The sequence below is a fragment of the Haliotis rubra genome, unplaced genomic scaffold (assembly GCF_003918875.1).
Source record: "Haliotis rubra isolate DU_JTF1 unplaced genomic scaffold, ASM391887v1 Scf369, whole genome shotgun sequence".
Classification (NCBI taxonomy): domain Eukaryota; kingdom Metazoa; phylum Mollusca; class Gastropoda; order Lepetellida; family Haliotidae; genus Haliotis; species Haliotis rubra.
The window spans coordinates 139,213-160,859 of NW_025767045.1; the positions used below are offsets into that span (position 1 = coordinate 139,213).

Sequence of the window (21,647 nt, forward strand, 5' to 3'; positions counted from 1 at the left end):
CCGAAACGTTGTGTTCCTCATAATAAAGACCTTGACATGCATAAAACTCTCTTCCTTGTACTTTGAATAGTTCCGACACTACACTTACCGCAACTACGCCTAACTATGTCGGACATTACCGTAAAAAAATCATTCAAGTAATATGTTATGCTCTGTAATGGGGATTAAATGTTTTGATTCAAGGTTCCGTTTGTTTTGAAAATTATCAAATGCTACTTTTCTCCCATTAATGCATCATAGGAGACATAAAACATAATTAATATGGGCAATGAAATATGCTTAAAATAGGATACTCCTTTACAAAAACGATTTAATGTTGCAAAATCAATAACTACACCAGCGCCTTATTAATTGTTTATTAAACGCCATTGATTTGAAGTATATTCCCATGGCTATAATACACCCAACTAGAATGTTTATGGGTGCACCGCACAGAAGAAAATGCACGATTATAAGTCCAAAAATGACTGAGAATGAATACCAGTCATGTTTAACTATTAAGAAAGATGGCTTCGAAAATGTTATTGAAATACAATGTGATCAATTTAGTAAGTCTAAAATGAGTATTGAAATGCCCAAATATGTTAGTTGTTCTTTGTCAAACTGTTGGTAAAACATACAAGCAGTAAGTTTCCTTTTGCGAGCTCATACAATTCCGTTGCCATACGAATACGATTGCAATGACTATTGTAGAAATGACACTTTGTCAAAACGTTCAACCGGAGTTTCACATACATATCACCTCATTTCTGTCAACAATACTATGGCAGCCAAAGCGTTTGAAAGCCAGGAAAGAACAGAGAAACTGGATTTGTGCTACACAATTCCTAATACCGACAAGCTCTTTCCAACTTTAAGGATGTATGACCAGAGGAATGAGTCTGAATGTGCCATGCTAAACTTCCCCTGGCTTCTAAGAGCACAATACCGTCAGCTCCAACATGTGGCGATCATTTTTCTCCATTTCTGTCAACAACACTATGGCAACCAAAGAGTTTGAAAGCCAGGAAAGAACAGAGAAACTGGAATTGTGCTAAATAATTTGGATGTATGGCGTAATGAATGAATCCGAATTCTCCCTTGTAATAATACCATCAGCTCCAAATTGTGGCGAAACCTAACCTAACCTAACCTAACCGAACCGAACCGGTCATCATCATCCATCGTCCGTCCGTCTGTCCGTTCGTCCAGCTCCACCCAAGCTCCATCTCATTATGAACAGGGGGCTATCAATACACACAAGGACCTATGTGTCCTAGGAAAAAAACAAATTAGATTTATATTCTTCAAAATGGACACTGCTGCATTATCCCAACAATATAAGGGCGGAGGACATCAAAAACAGGTTCACACGCTGTACCCATGTAGGGAATCGAACCCGTGTCTTTGGCGTGGCGAGCGAACGCTTTAACCACTAGGCTACTCCACTGCCCCCAAATTGTGGGAAACCATGGATAGCTTTTTAATGTTCTCATGACACATTTCCACATAAACATTTGTTCTATACTTATGAAATCAGCAAGTTACGACCTAAAAACACTATAGCCTCAAACGTTATTCTGTAATAATTACCAAACACTTTAACTATTATGTATCAAGTTGGACACACCATTATTTGCGCCTCACTATGACATTTTTAGAATTCAATATGGCACTCATCAATTAAGTTTGCGAAATGGTCGGGTCTAAATTAGAATTAATGGTTTTAATATTTTACTTTAAACTGTTAATGCTTCAGGGTAGCATCATTTGTGCGTTACTGCAATTGCTCTATATTAATTTCTCATATTATTGAATAAGCATGCTTGAAATATCTTATTGGTCATCAACCATTAAGAGGAAAATGTGGACAAATATGGAATTAGAAAAAAGAGAAGAAAGTTTAGCTGAGCAGACTTGGAATCCTCCGCAGACCATTTGCTGGGCAATCATGATCCTTCTGTTGTAATCATCTATTTAATATGTGTGTTGTAAATGTGTGGTATATATTCACACAGAACACAATGTTACGCAGAGGCTAACTTTGACAGTTCAGCAATGTAATTAAATGTGCATATTTCATTAAATTTCTGTGAAAATTTTTTTATGAAACTTAGCATGGTCACATAACATGTACCCGTGAAGATCCGTGTTAGAATTGATGTTCAGCAACCAACGCTTGTCGTAAGAGACGACTGCCGGGATTGGGTGATCAGGGTCGCTGACTTGGTTAACACATGTCATGGTATCCCAATTGCGTAGAACGATCATCATGCTGTTGATCGCTGGATTGTCTGGTCCAGACTCGATTATTTACAGACCGCTGCCATATAGCTGGAATATTGCTGAGCGCGGCGTTAAACAACAAACCAAAATCCAAATGACAGTGCTTCTCAATCGAGGTAACATCATTTTGAAGAGTAGCGTAGATCATCTCGCACAATATATTATATAAACGTAACAGTCAGGTAATAGACAGATTGTTCAGCTCACCCCCTGACGATGTGGATGTCAATACTGACAACTGTCCTAAATATTTCGTTGATGATTCCTGTCATAGGATTATTAGAAGGAAGGCATGTAAAGGAGTGGAAATTCAAGGCAAATGACAAACTGGCTTATTTGGCGGTTACAGTTTTAAATCAGCAGCGGGTGATATCTCTCTTGAGGTGCGATGTAGCGTGCAGCCAACACCCAGACTGTACAATAACTGTGTACAACCACTCCTCATCTTTGTGTACCAAGTTCCGTCTCTTCAGAGAACAGGATATCACTCCAACCATTTTGACTGGTAACGTGGATGTCAGGCATTTTGGTGTGAACGGTAAGAAATACTTTTTAATTGATATGATTTACATACCAAAGGAGCCCTACTAATCTATCTATAAAAAAAAAATCTTCAAGCAGGTGATGGTCACCTTCAACTGATAGATGTGATTACCATCACTTAAATTAGAGCAATATTAGCTCAAATATTACCCAGAGGGCAGAATATGTCCAGAGATGGGCATGCTGTATTCAGAGAGCGAATAGTGTTAAGAACATTACAACAATGTGTCTACTGCTAGAAGGGTTCAACGTGTTGTACCTATTTATTATCTGCATAAACTTGAAGCACTTTATACGCCCATATACACTCAACAATCAGCTGGACCTACTCCCTGTAAATGAGACGAACATGTGAGAATCTGACATTGTGTTATTCTTGGCAAAATTGTCATTTCAAGTTATTCAACAGTGATTTCCTTAATAATGACTGGATACGTCAGCTGAATAATTTCATGGGTTGGGTAGCTTTGTGTCAACACGGGCGGTGGGGGTAGCCTAGTGGTTAAAGCGTTCGTTCGTCAAGCCGAAGACCCGGTTTCGATTCCCCACATGGGTACAATGTGTGAAGCCCATTTCTTGTGTCCCCCACCATGCTATTGCCGAAAATTTGCTAAAAGATGCATGTCACTCACTCACTCGTTCGCTCAATAGATTACATTTACTCACTTGAAATTATTGGACTGGTAAAGCACAACTTCCGTCGTCTACAACTGATTGATCGATTGTTGTATAACGCCGCACTCAGCAATATTCCAGCTATATGGCGACAGTCTGTAAATAATCGAGTCTGGACTAGACAATCCGGTGATCAACAGCATGAGCATCGATCTATGCAATTGGGATACGATGACATGTGTCAGCGAGCTTGACCATCCGATCCTGTTAGTCGCCTCTTACGACAAGTATGGGTTACTGTAGTTTAATACCAACCCGGATCTTCACGAGTCAGTGAAAATACTGTATATGTATTATTAATATGTACTGCTAGTGTTTGATGCTTACACTATGGAAACACCCCATAATGAGAACACGAGATCCAGTCCGTTCATTATTTTTAAATAAATAATTCAATCAAATACAATGTTTGTACCATTTTGCTGTTGCTAAGCTCGGCTAACCTGTCTTAGTTATGCTAAGGTTACACTATGTTCCCGGCGGCCACGGCAGCCCCGATAGCCCGTGATAGCCCGTAACAAAATTGTAGACGGCCCGTAGTGGGTCCGTACTGTCGAGTCGTGTGGAACTTGTATCACAACTTAACCATTGTCTTTAGCATGACGAGTCAAAACGTAAACTCTCACAGAATAACTTTAAATCAAACATATAACAAGTTAAAGTTAAGAGTGAGAGCTTTTTATGCCGCGTGACAGGAAATGGAAAGAAATTGACATTGATAACTTCAAGCAAGATCTTTCTACAAAACTGTCAGGCTACCAGGATCTGTCTGTATCTCAGTGTCTGAAGTTGTACAACACGGCTTCAAGATCAGCCATTGATGAGCATGCACTGGAACAATTCATACAAATGCTCCCTGGTATGATATGGACATCAGGCAAGAAAAGAGGAAACGTCACAAACTGGAAAAGCAGTTCAGAACAACCCAGCTCACCGTTCATCGGGAGCTTCATGATGCTCAGAGGAACTGTGTCAACGCGTTGATGGAAGCTACGAAATCCAAGTTCTTCAATCAGGCACTACATGAAGCAAAGGGGCAAAAGGATGTCTTCAACATATCAAACAGACTCTTACACAAACAGAAGCAAGTATCTCTTCCCACTTGTCAGGCTCCAAAAGAACTTTCAGATCGCTTCTCAGAGTTCTTCTCAGAGAAGATCACCAAAACCAGATCTGGACTTTGCACAGTGCGATTATGTTTATGCTGATGAAACCCAGAGCTGCGATGCCTCTCTGCCAATGTTTCAGCCCACCACTCAGGCTGAGATCCCTGATCTTTAAACGTCCGGATAAGTCAAGTCTGCTCGACCCCATGCCAACATGGTTGCTGAAGAAGTCACTAGATTCAGCCCTCCCACTTATCACTCACACAATCAATCTGTCTCTCTCAAAACCAGAAGTTCCTCCTGAAATGAAGGAAGCAATGATAAAACCGCTTCTGAAGAAACCAAATCTCGACAGCGAAGTGTTGAAAAACTATCGCCCAGTTTCCAATCTTTCCTACTTATCAAAACCAACCGAGCGGGTGGTTGCATCACGTTTGAAACACCACATGACATCTAACAACTTGCACGAAACCCTACAATCAGCATACCGCACAGGTCACAACACTGAGACTGCACTCCTCAAGGTCCAGAATGATCTACTGAGAGCGGTGGACACGGAGGGAGCAGCATTTATTGTGTTGTTGGATCTCTCCGCTGCCTTCGACACAATAGACCACTGCATTCTGTTGAAGACACTACAAGACAGGCAAGGAGTAACTGGCAAGGCTTTGGAATGGATTGCGTCTTACATGTCAGAAAGATACCAATCAGTCTGCATTGATGGGCACATGTCGGACAAGAAGGAGCTAGTTTATGGCGTCCCACAAGGATCAGTCCTGGGCCCTATATTGTTCACAGTATACACCTCCCCACTCGGTGACATAGCGGGACAGTACAAGCTTAGTTTCCACCTATACGCGGACGACACGCAACTCTATCTCACCTTCAAGCCTATGGAACAGCCTTCAGTAATAAATGCTTTTCAACAACTCCAAGACTGTGTTGAACACATCAAGGCATGGATGACATCGCATTTCCTCAAACTAAATGATGATAAGACTGAACGGATGATCATCACCCCAAAACATCTACATCTACGGTACCATCTTCCATCTTTTCACATTGGAGACTGGGAAATTCCTATCAGCAAAGAAGCTCGCAACTTGGGCATGACATTTGACAGCAGCCTCAGTCTTGAGTCTCATGTTTATACCATCTGCAGGCGAGCCTATTTCCACATCAGAAATATTGGGCTAATAAGGCGGTACCTCGACCAGCATTCAACCATCCCACTTGTCCAGGCTCACGTAACATCCCGCCTGGACTACTGCAACTCCCTCCTCTTCGGGCTTCCCAACCACCTGATCAAGAAACTGCAACAAGTGCTGAACACTGCAGCAAGAGTTGTCCGCAGGAAGAGGAAATTCGACCACATACAACGAGTCCTGCAGGACCTACACTGGCTGCCACTGCGCTACCGGATACAGTACAAGATACTTGTACTGGTTTTCCTGTCCCTCCATAACAAAGCACCAGATTACCTCAGCAGTCTGCTGACCAGATAACACCCACCTAAGACACTGCGCTCATGTGACAAGTCTCTCCTAACTGTACCCTCCTCCCGTACAAAAACGTTTGGCGACCGCTCTTTTGAACATGAAGGACCCCTTCTCTGGAACAGTCTCCCACTTGACATAAGAACCGAGCAAACATTGTCCACGTTCAAATCTAAGCTCAACACTTTTTTCTTCCATATGGCATTTCATTGACCCTTTTCAATTATCTCAGACACTAGCACTTTTGAGCAGCTTACGCTGGATACTAGCGCTTTACAAATGTATGTAAGTATGTATGTATGTATGTATGTATGTATGTATGTATGTATGTATGTATGTATGTATGTATGTATGTATGTATGTGTATGTATGTATGTATGTGTATGTATGTATGTATGTATGTATGTATGTATGTATGTATGTATGTATGTATGTATGTATGTATGTATGTATGTATGTATGTATGTATGTATGTATGACACGCCAACGCTTTAACCACTAGGCTACCTCCATCTGAAGATGACAACGCAAGAGCACACATGGCTCATACTGTTACTGAGTACCTCTAACCATGAGAACATGGGCACCTTACTGTGGCCAGAACTCAGTTTAACATTGTCTCCTGTCGCACATACCTGGGATATCCTTGGACGACGCGTATTTTATCAACAACAACCAGTGACCACTCTCAACAAACTTGGAGCTGCCCTACAGGATGGAATGAACCAAGTTGACATCGGACGTTTGACTCGGAATACGCCTATTCGAATACAGGAATGTCTTGAGAATAGAGCGAGTGAGTGAATTTAGTTTGACGCCGCACTCAGCAATATTCCAGCAATATTCCATTCCTATAAGGTGGTAGTCTGTAAATAATGGAGTCTGGACCAGACAATCCAATGATCAACAACATGTGCATCGATTATCTGTTGACGTGTCAGTTAGTTCGCTGATAAAATCAGATGCTGCACTTTGACCTTAGTCCAAAGCGTTCTACAGTCATGGCTAACGATTAAGGCACCGATAATGTAACCGGCTTCGTGTCATCCTGCAATGGCTAGCTGCAATACACTGATGTAGGTGAAGACGATGGTACAGGTACCAACAAACCCAGAATGTTGACTATCGATAACCCAGGTCAACGACCAGATTACAAAATCGATCAACGCCAGTTTATCAAATGGCTTCAAACTTTCCTCAGCATAACGACGGATCAGACTAAGACGGGTCAACACTCAGGTCATCTCCTTGTCTGACGCTAGCGTCTTGTGCCATCTCTTAGAAATTATCTTACTGATATCGTGGAAACTTACGTACTCCTCTGACGTGACATGTTTTCAGATACGTCCCGTTTCTTCATAGGCGTCGTATAGATGGGTATGTTATGGTATTGGATGGTATGACCTAGCCTAAGGCTATGTGTGCTTGCATTCCAATGCACGTGCGATCGCTAAAGCCTAAGTTGCACCAAGGTAGTTCTTAGTACGTCCTGCACCGTCCAAAAGATAGTTGTTAAACGGGCTCAAACGGGATAGAAGGTGTAACTTTTGTAAAAATGACGATGCTAGTTTGATCATAAACAGTTCTCAGTACGTCTATCTCGTCTTTACCCCGTCCCCAGACAGTTGGTATTACGTTTAGACTGGGTAGAATTGCCCGTTCACCCCGTGTTGACAAGGTTTTCAAGCAGTTCAATCCCGTCCTTAGTCAGTTTATATCCATTCTGAACTATCTCGTTCTTAATACGCACAACCCCGTTCTAACTCGTTCTTAACTCGACCAACTCGTTTTCAGACAGTTCTTTCCGTTCGCACTACGTTCTCACTCCGTTCCTAGTGCGTGCAGTCGTAATAACAATCCCATTCCTGGCCAGTACCCACCTTCTTGCCTCGTTCCTCAATTTCAAGGTGGAACACTCCTCCAAGGAAGGAGAAGGGTGGTCCAAAAAAGACAGGTCCTGGGAAATCCAGTTCAAGATCCACAAGGGGTGATTCTCAAGACATTGCAGAACTCATGATCATCAATGTGGAGCTCCTCCATCAGTTGATGATAATGTCCCAGGGCTGTTCGCCTGGTTTAAGCCAACTCCTCACCCAACAAGTTTTTGCTCTTTTCCTCTTTTCTTGCTCTACCAACTCATTGTACTCTGATTCCAATAACAATTGCAGGAAACCAGCATTCAACATGTTGACACCTGCAAACTTGTTCATGTTTAGCAGGTAGAAACCTCTATCCCAAATGACGAACGTGTTAATAACGCATGTAGTTATACCCAGCCTTGTCATATCGTACTGCACACGGTGTTGACGTAGTAAGAACTGTGTGAGAACTACATAAACGTACTATCAACGAGCAGAACGTAATTGGAACCCATTACGAAGTTTTGGAACTGTCTAGAAACGTACTAAGAACTTCTGTAGAACAATTTATTTTGTTTCGAACATATTTGCATGGAACAGCAACTAACTAAGGACGAACTGCGGTCGAGTTAGGTCTGTCTGCGAACGGGATGGACGTGGTGGAAACTGTGTACAAACGTATTGCAATCGATGCCCGACTGCACTACGTCAGCACACGTCCCCAGTAAGATTGAAGTACGGCAATTCCGTTTGTAGTACGGCAATCTCGTTTTAAGTACGTTGTCACTCCGTCCCATTTTAGAACGGGTAGAACTATTTCCTATTCCGACCAAGCCTCTCCATAAAGTTCTTACACAGACTGTAAACAGGTGCCACTACGTCCAATCCGTTTTCAAGAACGTAGCTGAGGACGAGTTTGGTGTGATGGGGGGTATAAGGTAGACATTTGACACGCTGCACGTGATTATTGTATTTTAAGCAGTTTTCACCCTTTATGACTTGTTTTTACATCGTCGCCAATACCATGTTAAAACAGCCTGTATGTCATCGCCGTATCTATGACTCAATGAGAAACTGAACAGAATTAGACTATCACAATTTAAACCAATAATGCGGTGTCGTGTTTCTAATTGTGTTGAGTGTACACTATTATAATGAAATATTTATGGCCCACATTATGGGGGTATCTTAACAATCTCCTTTGTGCACCCAGAACTGGTCTTTTCCCTAAGAATAACCAAGTATTCAAGGACAAACATGATAATAATTGATGGAGTGAGTGAGTGTGGTTTAACGCCACTTTAACTAATATTTCAGCAAAAGCGGGCTTCACACATTATGCCCCTACAATCGAACCCCTTTCTTCGGTGTGACGAGCGAGCGCTGTTCAACTTGGCTACACCACATCATAATAAAGGTACATTTAGGGATTGTTATCGATGCCCGAAAAGCGTCCGTTTGTACCAGTTGGATAGTCTAACTAATACCACATCTATGATAGCTCAGACTGTTGATTTCAAGGATGTGTCTTGTGGTTCATAAAACACCTGTAACAAGAGTGAGTTAATTTACTTAAGCAATATTCCCGGCGGCGGACACATGGAATGGGTTTCACACAATGTACACACGTGGGTAATCGGCATGACGTGCGAACGCTTTAACCAATGGGCTACACTCCATCCCCAACCCCCTGCTCCAACGAGCGAACGCTTTAACCAGAGGGCTACCCCACCGTCCCGCAAATTCATATTTTAACAGTCTTCTTTGAATCAATTTATTTTTACATATTATTATATAAATGAACTAGCTGCGGATTACTTTCTACAAACTGTTACAGTGTGTGATGTAAATTACTATTACCGATACACTTGGCTAATGATCACCGTTACAATTCCAGCCAAAACGCCAATTGTCCCCAGTTGTTTCAAGCAGCCCCCGTCTCTCAATAATGCCTTCATCGGTCCCGGAAGTAAGGTCGTTGGATGTGTGCGCAGGTACACTTGTTACCATGGCTACCGTGACACATCTACAAACACGATGACCGCCAACACCACATGCCTTGAGAACCTCTCTTGGAGTCTCGTTTCTCTCAACTGTTCAAGTAAGTAATGAAAAAGATGAAGGAAATGTTCAGGATTTATTGCATTGGTGAATATTGTTTGTGTAGTTCGAGTGAGTGGGTGAGTTTAGTTTTACGCCACACTCAGCAATATTCCAGCTATATGGCGGCGGACTGTAAATAACCGAGTCTGGACCAGACAATCCAATTATCAACAGCATGAGCACCGAACTATGCAATTGGGAACCGATGACATGTGTCAACCAAGTCAGCGAGCCTCACCACCCGATCCCGTTAATCGCCTCTTATGACAATCATGGATACATTCTAACCCAAATCTTCACGGTTTTTTCATATATTTGGAATGTCCGTGTATAGTGTAGGTCTACATATCCTAAATAGTTCTCATATTTGGTATATTCATTTACTATTATGTATACCAGTGCACTTTCTGTAATATTACGTGTGTTCCTGACCCAGTTCCAAGTTGTCTTAGCCAACCTCCCCCTCTCAAAAACGCCAACGTCAGTGACGGGAGTCAGCTTGTTGGTAGTATCCGGACATACACGTGTCACCATGGTTACCGCGATACCTCTGGTAATGAGACGACCGCCAACACCACGTGCCTTGGAAATATAACCTGGAGTCGTGTAGCTCTCAAATGCTTAGGTCAGTACAATCAAAAATAAAACAGCTTTGCATATTTGGCATTGTAATATGGATTTCGTAAAGTTATATATATTTGACATCATGACCAGTGTTCATTTTGAAAAAGTGATCAAAGTCCATCTACAAAATTCAGTATGAATAACAATTCAGTCTGCTCTATCCTTAGAAACAAAATCCGTTTGGCATAAAGGGAAAATTTTAGGAATGAATCGCTGAAATTCAGTGATGATCCATTTGCGAAAAGCATAAGCGTGTACTGTCCTACAAATGCCTTTCACCTTTTACAAAACACCAATTTCTCGATCACGAAAGATAATTTTAACATATAAATCAGTATCAGTATTGCAAGCCGATCTTCTTAACTACAGGATACATCTGGTTGTTTCTCTACAATATCTGTTAGTTTGGGTGTATTTTATATTTCCATCTCCATTCTGTACAGCTGCCTATATTCGGTGTAGCAGTATATTCTCGCCACAACTTTACGAATTTTCGCTCAACTTTATCTATTTTGCATGGTTGTGTATATTGTATTTAGCTTTGTATATTTTGTATAGCTCTATATTTGGTATATTCATTTACTATTATCTATACCAGTGCACTTTCTGTAATGTTACGTGTGTTCCTGACCCAGTTCCAAGTTGTCTTAGCGAGCCTCCACGTGTCAAAAACGCCAACGTCAGTGACGGGAGTCAGCTTGTTGGTAGTATCCGGACATACACGTGTCACCATGGTTACCGCGATACATCAAGTAATGAGACGACCGCCAACACAACGTGCCTTGGAAATATAACCTGGAGTCGTGTAGCTCTCAAATGTTTAGGTCAGTACAATCAAAAATAAAACAGCTGTGCATATTTGGCATTGCAATATGGATTTCGTATAGTTATATATATTTGACATCAAGACCAGTGTTCATTTTGAAAAAGTGATCAAAGTCCATCTACAAAATTCAGTATGAATAACAATTCAGTCTGCTCTATCCTTAGAAACAAAATTCGTTTGGCATAAAGGGAATTTTTGAAGAATGGATTGCTGAAAATCATTGATGATCCATTTGCGAAAAGTATAAGCGTGTACTGTTCTACAAATGCATCTAACCATTTTCAAAACACCAATTTAATCTACTCGATCATGAAAGATAATTTTAACATATAAAGCAGTATCATTATTCCAAGCCGATCTCCTTCACTGCTGAATACAACTGCCCTTTTGACTATAGTATCTGTATGTTTGGAAGTATTTTATGTTTAATCTCCATTCTCTACAGCTGGCTATATTCGGCGTAGCACTATAATTCTCGTTCAACTTCATCTTTCATCATATTTTCTGTAGCTTTGTATGGTTTGTTTTGCTCTATATTTGGTATTTTCATTTCCTATTATTTATGCCAGCGCATTTTCTGTAATGTAACGTGTGTTCTTGTCCCAGTTCCAAATTGTCTTAGCCAACCTCCACATCTCAAAAACGCCGACGTCAGTGACGGAAGTCAGCTTGTTGGTAGTATCCGGACATACACGTGTCACATAGGTTATCGTGATATGTCAACAAAGAAGGGGACTGCAAATAGCGTTTGCCTTGGAAATCTCACTTGGAGTCGTGCAACTCTCAAATGTTTAGGTCAGTACAATCAGAAATGCAAAATTACAGTAGAAATGCAAAAGGTGGCATATTCGGCATTGCTATATGAATTTCGTAAAGTTTGTTATGTTTTGTTTGTAGAACACATTTGCGCATATTTTGTAGAACTTTAGAATAATGAGCATATTATTTGCAGTTAATATTAACAAAGCCTCCCCGATAGCTGATATCCAGACTCTTGTCATTTTACAGTATAATCATAAATGGAAGGATATATATATATTTCTGCTTCATTTCATATGCATTGTATGGATATAACATGTGATGTAATTGGAATTACACTTCCTTAGGAAAGTAAAGATTCTAGTTCTTTCGTATTGTTCAGTCCAAAACTGGTTTCACACCCACACATAAAAAGTCATATGACTATAACCTTCTAGCGCCTAAGAGGCAGCTTGGGTTATCCGGGGTAATAATGGCCTTGATTGTTAGCGCTATGAGCATACCTAGTGTGGAGTTTGGCGCTATATAAATGGACACATTATTATTATTATTATTACATAACATATGCTATATTTGAGTACGTTCAAAATGGCACTGTGCATTCATTGTAAGGAGATTGATTTTCTTGTGCTTGATTAACTAACAGTGATATATGAAATAATGACCTATTTCACTATGTGGACTTAAAACTGCTTAACTTTTATTTGATCAACCCTCACTCCGTTGGAAAGTGTCAGCACCAATTTAGACTGTACCATTTACATGTGTCCGATGGCCAATGTTCCTATTCCAGCGGAACGTTGTCCAAGCAAGCTTCCAACTGTTCAAAATGCCGACGTCAGTAGAGGAAGCCGGACTGTTGGGAGTTCCAGGAAGTACACGTGTCACCGTGGTTACCGTGACAAATCTAATGGTCTAAACATCACCCAAACCAGATGCCTTCAGAGCCTCCGTTGGAGTCCGCCAAATCGCTCCTGTTCAGGTGGGTATTTTAAGAAGTAGAAGCAGTTGTGTCAAAACCACTTTATTTCAGTGTTCCTTTATCTATCCTCAGATCTTCGTCCACGGCGCGATAAAAAGAAATCCGAAATACGAGTAGAGGAAGACATTCCCTTTTTCTGTTTTCAGTTGGTATATGTTTTGCAATTTAATTACAATGCACACGAAAATCTGTCAACAGAATAATTGACACAGCTATGTAATAAGTTAAGCAACAAATGTCATGAATGGAGAATGATTGATAGAGGTTCAGAACTTTTAGTAAAAACTAAAAGAAAATGCAATCGGAAGTTGACTGAGGAGCCAGTCAGTGAAATGGATTACTTCCTTATTGATAATATCTTTGACATATCATGACAGGAAGTAGGCATCTCCATGGGCACCAGAGGTGCTCTCCTTCTTGCTTCTGTTTCATAATGCACATGAATCACAATATCATTGTGTCAACCCACAGTCAGTTGGAGAGCCTATTTAGAATGTACGGATTTCATGTGTCTGACTCATCATTACGTCCGATTCTAATGAATTTATTCCAGCGGAAAGCTGTCCTAGCAAGCTCCCAACTGTTATAAATGCCTACGTCAATAGCAGTAGGGGAAGCAGGACTGTTGGGAGTTCCAGGACGTACATGTGTTACCGCAGTTATGGTGACAAATCTACTGGTAAGAAAAGCGCTAAAGTCAGATGCCTCCAGAGCCTCCGTTGGAGTTGGCCAAATCTTTCCTGTTCAGGTGAGTATGATGAGAAGAAGCAGCAATTGTGTATAAACAACTTTATTAAAGCAAATGCAATCGGAAGTTGACTGAGAAGCCAGTCAGTGAAATGGATTACTTCCTTATTGATAATATCTTTGACATATCATGGGCACCAGAGGTGCTCTCCTTCTTGCTTCTGTTTCATAATGCACATGAATCAGAATATCATTGTGTCAATCCTCAGTCAGTTGGAGAGCCTAATTAGACTGTACGGATTTCATGTGTCTGACTCATCATTTCGTCCGATTCTAATGAATTTATTCCAGCGCTTCGCTGTCCTAGCAAGCTTCCAACTGTTCAAAATGCCGACGTCAGTAGGGGAAACAGGAATGTTGGGTGTTCCAGGAAGTACACGTGTCACCGTGGTTACCGTGACAAATCTACTGGTAGGAAAATCGGTAAAGCCAGATGCCTCAAGAGCCTCCGTTGGAGTCCGCCAAATCTCTCGTGTTCAGGTGAGTATGATGAGAAGAAGCAGCAATTGTGTATAAACAACTTTATTGCAGTGTTCCCATATTTATCCTCAGATCTTCGTAAACGGCGGGATATGCGTGTGTGCGTGCGTGCGTGAAACTGATGACCAGGATTACATAATGAGATATGTTGAAAGCATATAATTACAAATGTTTGGCTACCTATAGTCTGTCTCACAGTCCCTGAACCACATTATTTTCCCTGCTGCCAAGCCCTCTCTCCAACGCTAAAGCCCCTAAATGAAGCAAGTCTTGCGCCATTGTTACCTCATCAATCATGCCTGGATTAACAATCCTTGGCTTCCACTTGTCCATCTACCATTTAGTGCCAATTATCTTCTGGTTTCCCTTGTTATCTGTTAACTGTTGGTGTTTTCACATATATACTCTCCCAAAAAAGAAACGCATATAGGAATTTCAACTGTATTTTTATGTTTATTTTGAAACATCTTGTAAACTTTATGAGTGAATGAAATATAGCGAAATTGCACACTGGGAATGCAGACTTATCCGTCTTTGGCACCAACTCGAGGAAAGTCAGTTTGAGTGTCACATGGAGATGTGTGGTGGCGCTGAAGTCAATACCTCAAGTGACCACCGTGGGCATCCACAACTGCACGGCATCGCCTCGGCATCGAACGAATAAGTCTCAGAATCTCGTGTTGCCCAATCGCAGCCCACTCTGCCTGTAGTGCCTGTGCGAGTTGCTGAAGTGTCGGGGGCTGAGGGTTGCAGCGTCGCACCTGTCTGTCCAGGGTATCCCACAGATGTTCGATTGGGTTTAAGTCCGGTGATCATTAGGGCCAGGGGAGCACATTGAGTGTGACGTGCTGTGTGGGGCCTGGCATTGTCCTGTTGAAACAACTCCCTCTGGCGATCAATGATTGGAAGGAGGTGTGGGCGTAGGATTTCGTCACAGTACCGTTGAGCTGTCAGGTTGCCCTGGATCATCACCAAATCACTTCTCCTACGGCAGGTGATCGCTCCCCACATCATAACACTGTCCCGACCGAATCTGTCCACCTGAGGAACGCAAGCGTCGGCGAAACGTTTACGTCGACGTTTGTACACCCGCATTCTTCCATCGCGTCGTTCCAGTAGAAATCGGGATTCATCACTGAACAAGATTCTACGCCAATTCGGTAGGTTCCAGGCCTGAACGTTGGTGCACCATTGACCTCGATGTCGATGATGTTGTTGTCGAAGCACAGGGCCAAAATAAGGTCTTCTGGCACGTAAACCTGCCTCTCTCAACGTGTTTCTGACGGTCTGTATAGAAAGCCTCTTCAATCCGGGTATTTGTCGAGCAGTACTGGTCGCCATAGCTGTTCGATGACGCAGGTGATGTACCCGGATGCAGCGATCCTGCGCCGCAGTGGTCGCTCGAGGTCGCCCACTACGAGGGGCATCTGCTACCGCATTCTGCCGGCGATATCTCTCCCAGAGCCGTGAAATGGTGCTTTGGTGAACATTTATGCGTCGGGCAACTGCACGTTAAGACTGGCCAGCTTCAAGCAAACCAATGGCGATATGACGGTTGGCTTCACATAGACGTGGCATTTGGCGTTCGTCATCAATATTCCAAATACAGTGAATAATCGACAGACAGCGATCAACTTTTTATACCCATCATTGAGACTATCTGATCCCCAACTTTCACGTGTATTGCATGTGAATTGTGTATTCCGTGACACTACACGCCGAAATTGAAAATCATGCTGTTAAATACGGGTATTTTACGGATGGTGCGTTTTGTTGTGATGTTTCAAAACATAAACACCATAGAACTCATAAACAGAGCAAAACCTTTTGTAAAATGAATCACGTTTTAATTCATTGCTACATGAAATTGCTATTTTCATAATGCGTTTCTTTTTTGGGAGAGTCTACATATATAGCTGTCTTTTACCCTCTTGTTTTATTCACCTGATGGAGTAATAATATAATTTCAAACGCCGTGTCCATCACAATAAAGGTTGACATCCATAAAATCCTTGCCTTTATTTCAAAGATAGTCAAACGACTCTTAATAATTTCTTTGTAAATTTACACATGTTCATTTAACTTATGATAAGTTTAGAATGTGTTCAACTTTTAGGATTAAATATTGACCTTTAATATCAATACTTGTATATCATTTATGTCAAGTAATATACAATTTCTATCAGTTTCAAAATGTGACCAGTATTTCAAAAGCGGCAAACCACATCTGTTCATATCAATTATTGTAGTATCTTTTCATACACATTGAATTTTTAGTTCATAGATGCACCACTTACTTTCAGGAACACAGCTTATTAGAAATCAGGTTTTCTGGTAATCTTTATGACTACACATATTCTAAATATTACATTCAAAGCAGCCCAATGGAACTGGGGAAGTCTTAATTATTTGACTGAAATCACCACATCACCACACGTTTTTATATTGTATTGTTGTTTAAAGTCACATATGTTTATGGTTACGTGCTAGTTTTAAAAGAAATTCTGTGATATCTAGTTATTTTACTATCTTTCATTGACAGGTATGTATTTTATTTGAGGGGGCCTTTATTGATAGATATCTTTCGTAGTCCCTATATGGCTGAAATATATGCCGATGTGACTTTAAATTTTAACTCACTCACTCTTACTTCGTGTGTGTACGTGTGTACTATAAGGACGTCCGTGTTATAAATATGGGTGATGTTAGTGAGTGAGTTGGGTTTTACACCGCCTTTAGCAATATTCCAGCAATATATGCAAGAAACAAAATATGCAAGAAACATTTTGTGTGTTAGGTCGAAGTCCTCTAAAATCAAGCTTAGATATTAAAGTGCATAAAATAGCAATTTGAAACTACAATCGCGTGTTAAAGTCACTCCCCCTTCACTTATACATACATGATGCCAACGGTACAAACTAAATACTGAATGGTCACACAAGTGTCAGCTCTTAATATATTGTCTGCAAGGCCAGCTTGAATATCTGGACACAATGTTTTTAAAAGACTAAAATCTGTTGATTATGACGGGAAGTCATCCAATACAGAACATATTTTTGTGAAATTTTGGATATGGCTTTGCTAATGATTCCTTCAAAATACAATGGAAGTTTTTCAAACACTGGACATCGAGAATATAGTGAGGCCAACTACTTTTTGACCGACACGCGTATATACTGAACTAACCCAAGCAAGACCGTTACAAATAAGACATTAATTCTTCCTCTTTATCTTTACCCTATTCTAATAGTTTATAATAAAGACAACATATAAATTATGACCTTTATGTAACATTGACATTCGACACAAACCTCTACTATGGCAGGAATTTGATTAATTGTTACCCAACTGGGAAAAGCTTCGATTTGTCATGAACTGATAAAGAATATAACGAAATCAAAATATTTTTAAATTGTGTGGCATTGACCTAAGACATTGTTCTGGATCATGTCTATAGTTTTGTACAATTCATGTGGTAAGTAATTACGCCTAAAATATGAACACAGTACTAACAATTGTCGTCGTCTGTACCCCTTTAAACTGTTGAGTATAACTTTCAGCAATATTTCAGGGGTCCAAAGATAATGGCGGAGGTTGGAAATACACTGAGTTTACAGAAGAGGAGCTGAAGCAAATATTTGCAGATTCAACACTCATCTTCCAAGTCAAAACCTGCTATAATGCCATTTTCAACTACGACAAATACACGAGTCGTAAGAATTTAAAGGACAAAATAATCATTGGGGGTGGGGATAATACTTACTGGAAGATTTACCCTTGTTATCAAATAAAAGAAAAAAATATCGTTTCCTGTAAGGAGTTTAGAAGCTTCTGGATCAAGTTTCACGGCAATATAGTACAGGTGGGTAAAGGGAATACAGTAGGGGAGAGAGAAGTCATATCGTGTGAACATAAGTACACGGTCATCCATTTGAGAATTTCAACTTACGTTCGAAATCATGGGACGTGGCTTTTCAAAATACACGGCGGGTAGGATCAGAAATGTTTAAATAAAAATGAAATGATGATCCAAAGGGTTTGGCCTGTTTGATTGTCGTTGTTTATTGATTGCATTTACTAGCTTGTAATTACTGGACTGATAAAGCTCAACTTCCGTCGTCTACAACTGATTGATCGATAGTTGCCGCATTCAGCAATATTCCAGCTATATGGCGAAGGTCTGTAAATAAACGAGTCTGGGCCAGACAATCCAGTGATCAACACCATGAGCATCGATCTAGGAACAATTCTGTCTATTACCCGACTCTCACATTAATAACATATTGTGCGAGATGATCTACGCTCTTCAAAATGATGTTACCTCGATTGAGAAGCACTGTCATTTTGTTTTTAGTTTGTTGTTTAATGTCGAACTCAACAATATTCCAGCTATATGGCGGCGATCTGTAAATAATCGAGTCCACCAATCCAGTCCAGACAATCCAGTGATCAACAGCATGAGCATCGATCTACGCAATTGGGATACAATGACACGTGTCAACCACGTCAGCGAGCCTGACCACCCGATCACGTTAGTCCAAATCTAACCCGCATCTTCACGGGTCGATTGGTGAATGGGAATTTTCTGTAAGATGGGCGCGCTTTAATTGTACCTACGCAGAGCACAGCCCCGGCTGATCCTTGGAATGGCTCTCTGGAACACCATGTTCAAGATATTATTAGTCGCTATATATACACACAACCAGCAACTAAACGTAGAACCTCATTCTAGGGATCACGGGGATGTATGGTACCTCTACAGTTTGCATGGATATGTATTCAGCTACTAATTAACTATGTCTGAACGACAGACGAGAAAAATGTGGTGTGAAAAATGTCATCTCCGCTACAGATTTGTGACTGTACCTCCACTAGCAGACAGTGATTCAGAGGTAGTGTCAGCAGACACCATCAGGAACCGACTGTGCACCGCAGCTGTCCGACCTGGACGACCATACGCAACACCCATCCTGGCACATTTTCACCGTGCTCAACGTTTAACATTGGTCCGTAGGTACACACGATTCAACCAGAGGCTGGGGAACAGTTTTGTCTTCAGTGACCAGTCACACTGTTACTCTGCGCTTGCCGATAAAAGGGTGTGGTTGTGTCGAAGGGTGTACGTCATGCATATTCATGAGACCTGGTCGATTTGGAGGGGCAGGGCAATGGTCCGGGGAGCATAACGTGACAGTCATCAAAGGGATACTGACTTACAGTGTAGGGACCAAGGTTTGGCCATAGTCTCTTTCAGGAATTCCTGCGGCTATATGGTTCTGATCTGACATTTAAACAAGGCAACTATACGCCACCTACTGCAGTTCAGACACGATAAGGTTTATGTAAAAATGAAAACAGTATGTGAATTGCTTGACTTCCTCACTGATTACATCTCTGTCAAATTAAGGGGGTAATGGACATTTGGACATTGGGCTCCCCTACTTGCGGATCTGTTTCTCTCTTCATACTAATCTGAATTTCTGCTCGGGCTGTCACAATTAAAACAAAATAATTTGGCCTTGAATTTTAACATATATCAATGATCTAATATCGTCCAATAACCACCAAATAACCGATTCCCTTCCAGTAACATGCCCACCTCAACTTCAACGTGTGTTTCATATCTGTGCATAAAGCTTCAGATTGATAAAACTCTCTTCGCAAGGCTGTATGAAAAGGGGGTGACTTCAACTTTGCAATAGTCAACTTTTTCTTCATTTCGAGCAATAGTCGATACCTACTTCCTTTTCAGTTACGTTTATGACGAACAGGAACTGTTTTCTATTCCCTGCCGCTTGCAGTATACATTTTGATAGTATGTAAAACCCTGTTTACAATGAACTAAAATCTTGAACATAAAACCAGTAGTCATGGGGCTCCTTTCACGAAGCAACCATTTCTGAGGTTAACCTTAACTCCCTTTCTTTAACATTGCACTAAGGTTTACTCAGTCTTACAATCACCTTAGTGCTTTGTGAAAGGAGGCCCTAGGCCATCAGATTCATTACGCTGCCTGTTACCACAAGCAATACTGGGCTTCTTTTTTCATAACCCATCGAGGTCTCCAGATGTCTTGCAGCCAGCAACGGACACACCAGTTACAAAACATCAAAGACAGTATACGATGTAACAAATATACATCTAACAAAGATAACGTTGAAAGGTCATAAAACATATAGAATTCTAGAAAACATCATTTTTCTGCATATGTCAACCAGGATGGAAATTATAAGAACGTCTATTCTTTAAGTGATTATGTTGATAGTCATTATGCTTAATATACAGATGTTTAGGAAACATTGTTCTGACAAAAAATACCTCCAACTTATTTCAATGATATCTGAGGTGAAGAGCTGTTAATGCATTAACCATGCACTAATTCAAACCCCATCAACAATTGGATAATATATTTTACGTGTTTCCATAAAAAACGCACATAGTGGTATTTACATATATTACAACAAACAACCAAACATTCCCTACATAGCAACAGCTTCTGGGTCTCTACTTGTTTGAGTTGCACACAACGACTTAATAGGCGGAAGGTTTATTAAAGGACACCCGCACACCTCCAACTTCTCAACAAGCTGTATCCGCCCCTGGACTTTCACACAGGTATATAACATCTCACTGTTATGATATAAGAAACTACAGGATTTCTCCTTGTATGTTATGGTCCAAACAGTCATACAAGGCAGCCTCCAGGTCGAGGTACCGAGGGTCGTCCCACAGTCCGTGTGGGGAGGCGTGGTTAGTGATGTACACCACGGAGAGCTGGTTGACAGGGTCACAATAACCGACCTGACCACCATAGCCTGCGTTGCCGATAACCTTCTGGCCCTGGAAAATGCTGACACTCATCATCATCATCATCAGAAGCAGCAGCAGGAGTAGCAAGAGCAATAGCAGCATCGTCATAACCATCAACATCATTGTCGTCGTCATCATCTGTATCACATTCATCATCATAATCACCATCAACATCAACACCGTCGTCGTCATCAGCATCAGCATCACTTTTAATCATCCGCACATTATCCCATGCACAATGCATGCTCGAAGCGCACATTCACAATGATATCAAGTGAATCTTAACAGATGAGGTTCATTAGTTTTCAGGCCAGATTGGAAGAACGAGGAGATGCGAATATTAGACTTAAGAATTTATTTCACACCTCAGAT

General features: G+C 41.0%; 1 protein-coding gene across 1 annotated transcript; it reads left to right on the plus strand.

Annotated features, from left to right (window-relative positions):
- Positions 1–9,981: 9,981 nt before the first annotated feature.
- On the plus strand, positions 9,982–21,359 carry LOC124285756 (sushi, von Willebrand factor type A, EGF and pentraxin domain-containing protein 1-like). The gene is made up of 7 exons (XM_046722029.1): positions 9,982–10,045; positions 10,484–10,672; positions 11,307–11,423; positions 13,050–13,238; positions 13,792–13,917; positions 14,277–14,465; positions 21,151–21,359. The coding sequence occupies exons 1-7, from the start codon at positions 9,982–9,984 to the stop codon at positions 21,357–21,359; spliced, it is 1,083 nt and encodes a 360-aa protein (XP_046577985.1).
- Positions 21,360–21,647: the final 288 nt, after the last annotated feature.

Coding starts and splice junctions, on each gene's coding strand:
- LOC124285756 (XM_046722029.1), top strand. CDS start 9,982: ATGACCGCCAACACCACATGCCTTGAGAACCTCTCTTGGAGTCTCGTT. Junction 13,239..13,791: donor GCCAAATCGCTCCTGTTCAG/GTGGGTATTTTA, acceptor AATTTATTCCAG/CGGAAAGCTGTCCTAGCAAG. Junction 13,918..14,276: donor TTATGGTGACAAATCTACTG/GTAAGAAAAGCG, acceptor AATTTATTCCAG/CGCTTCGCTGTCCTAGCAAG.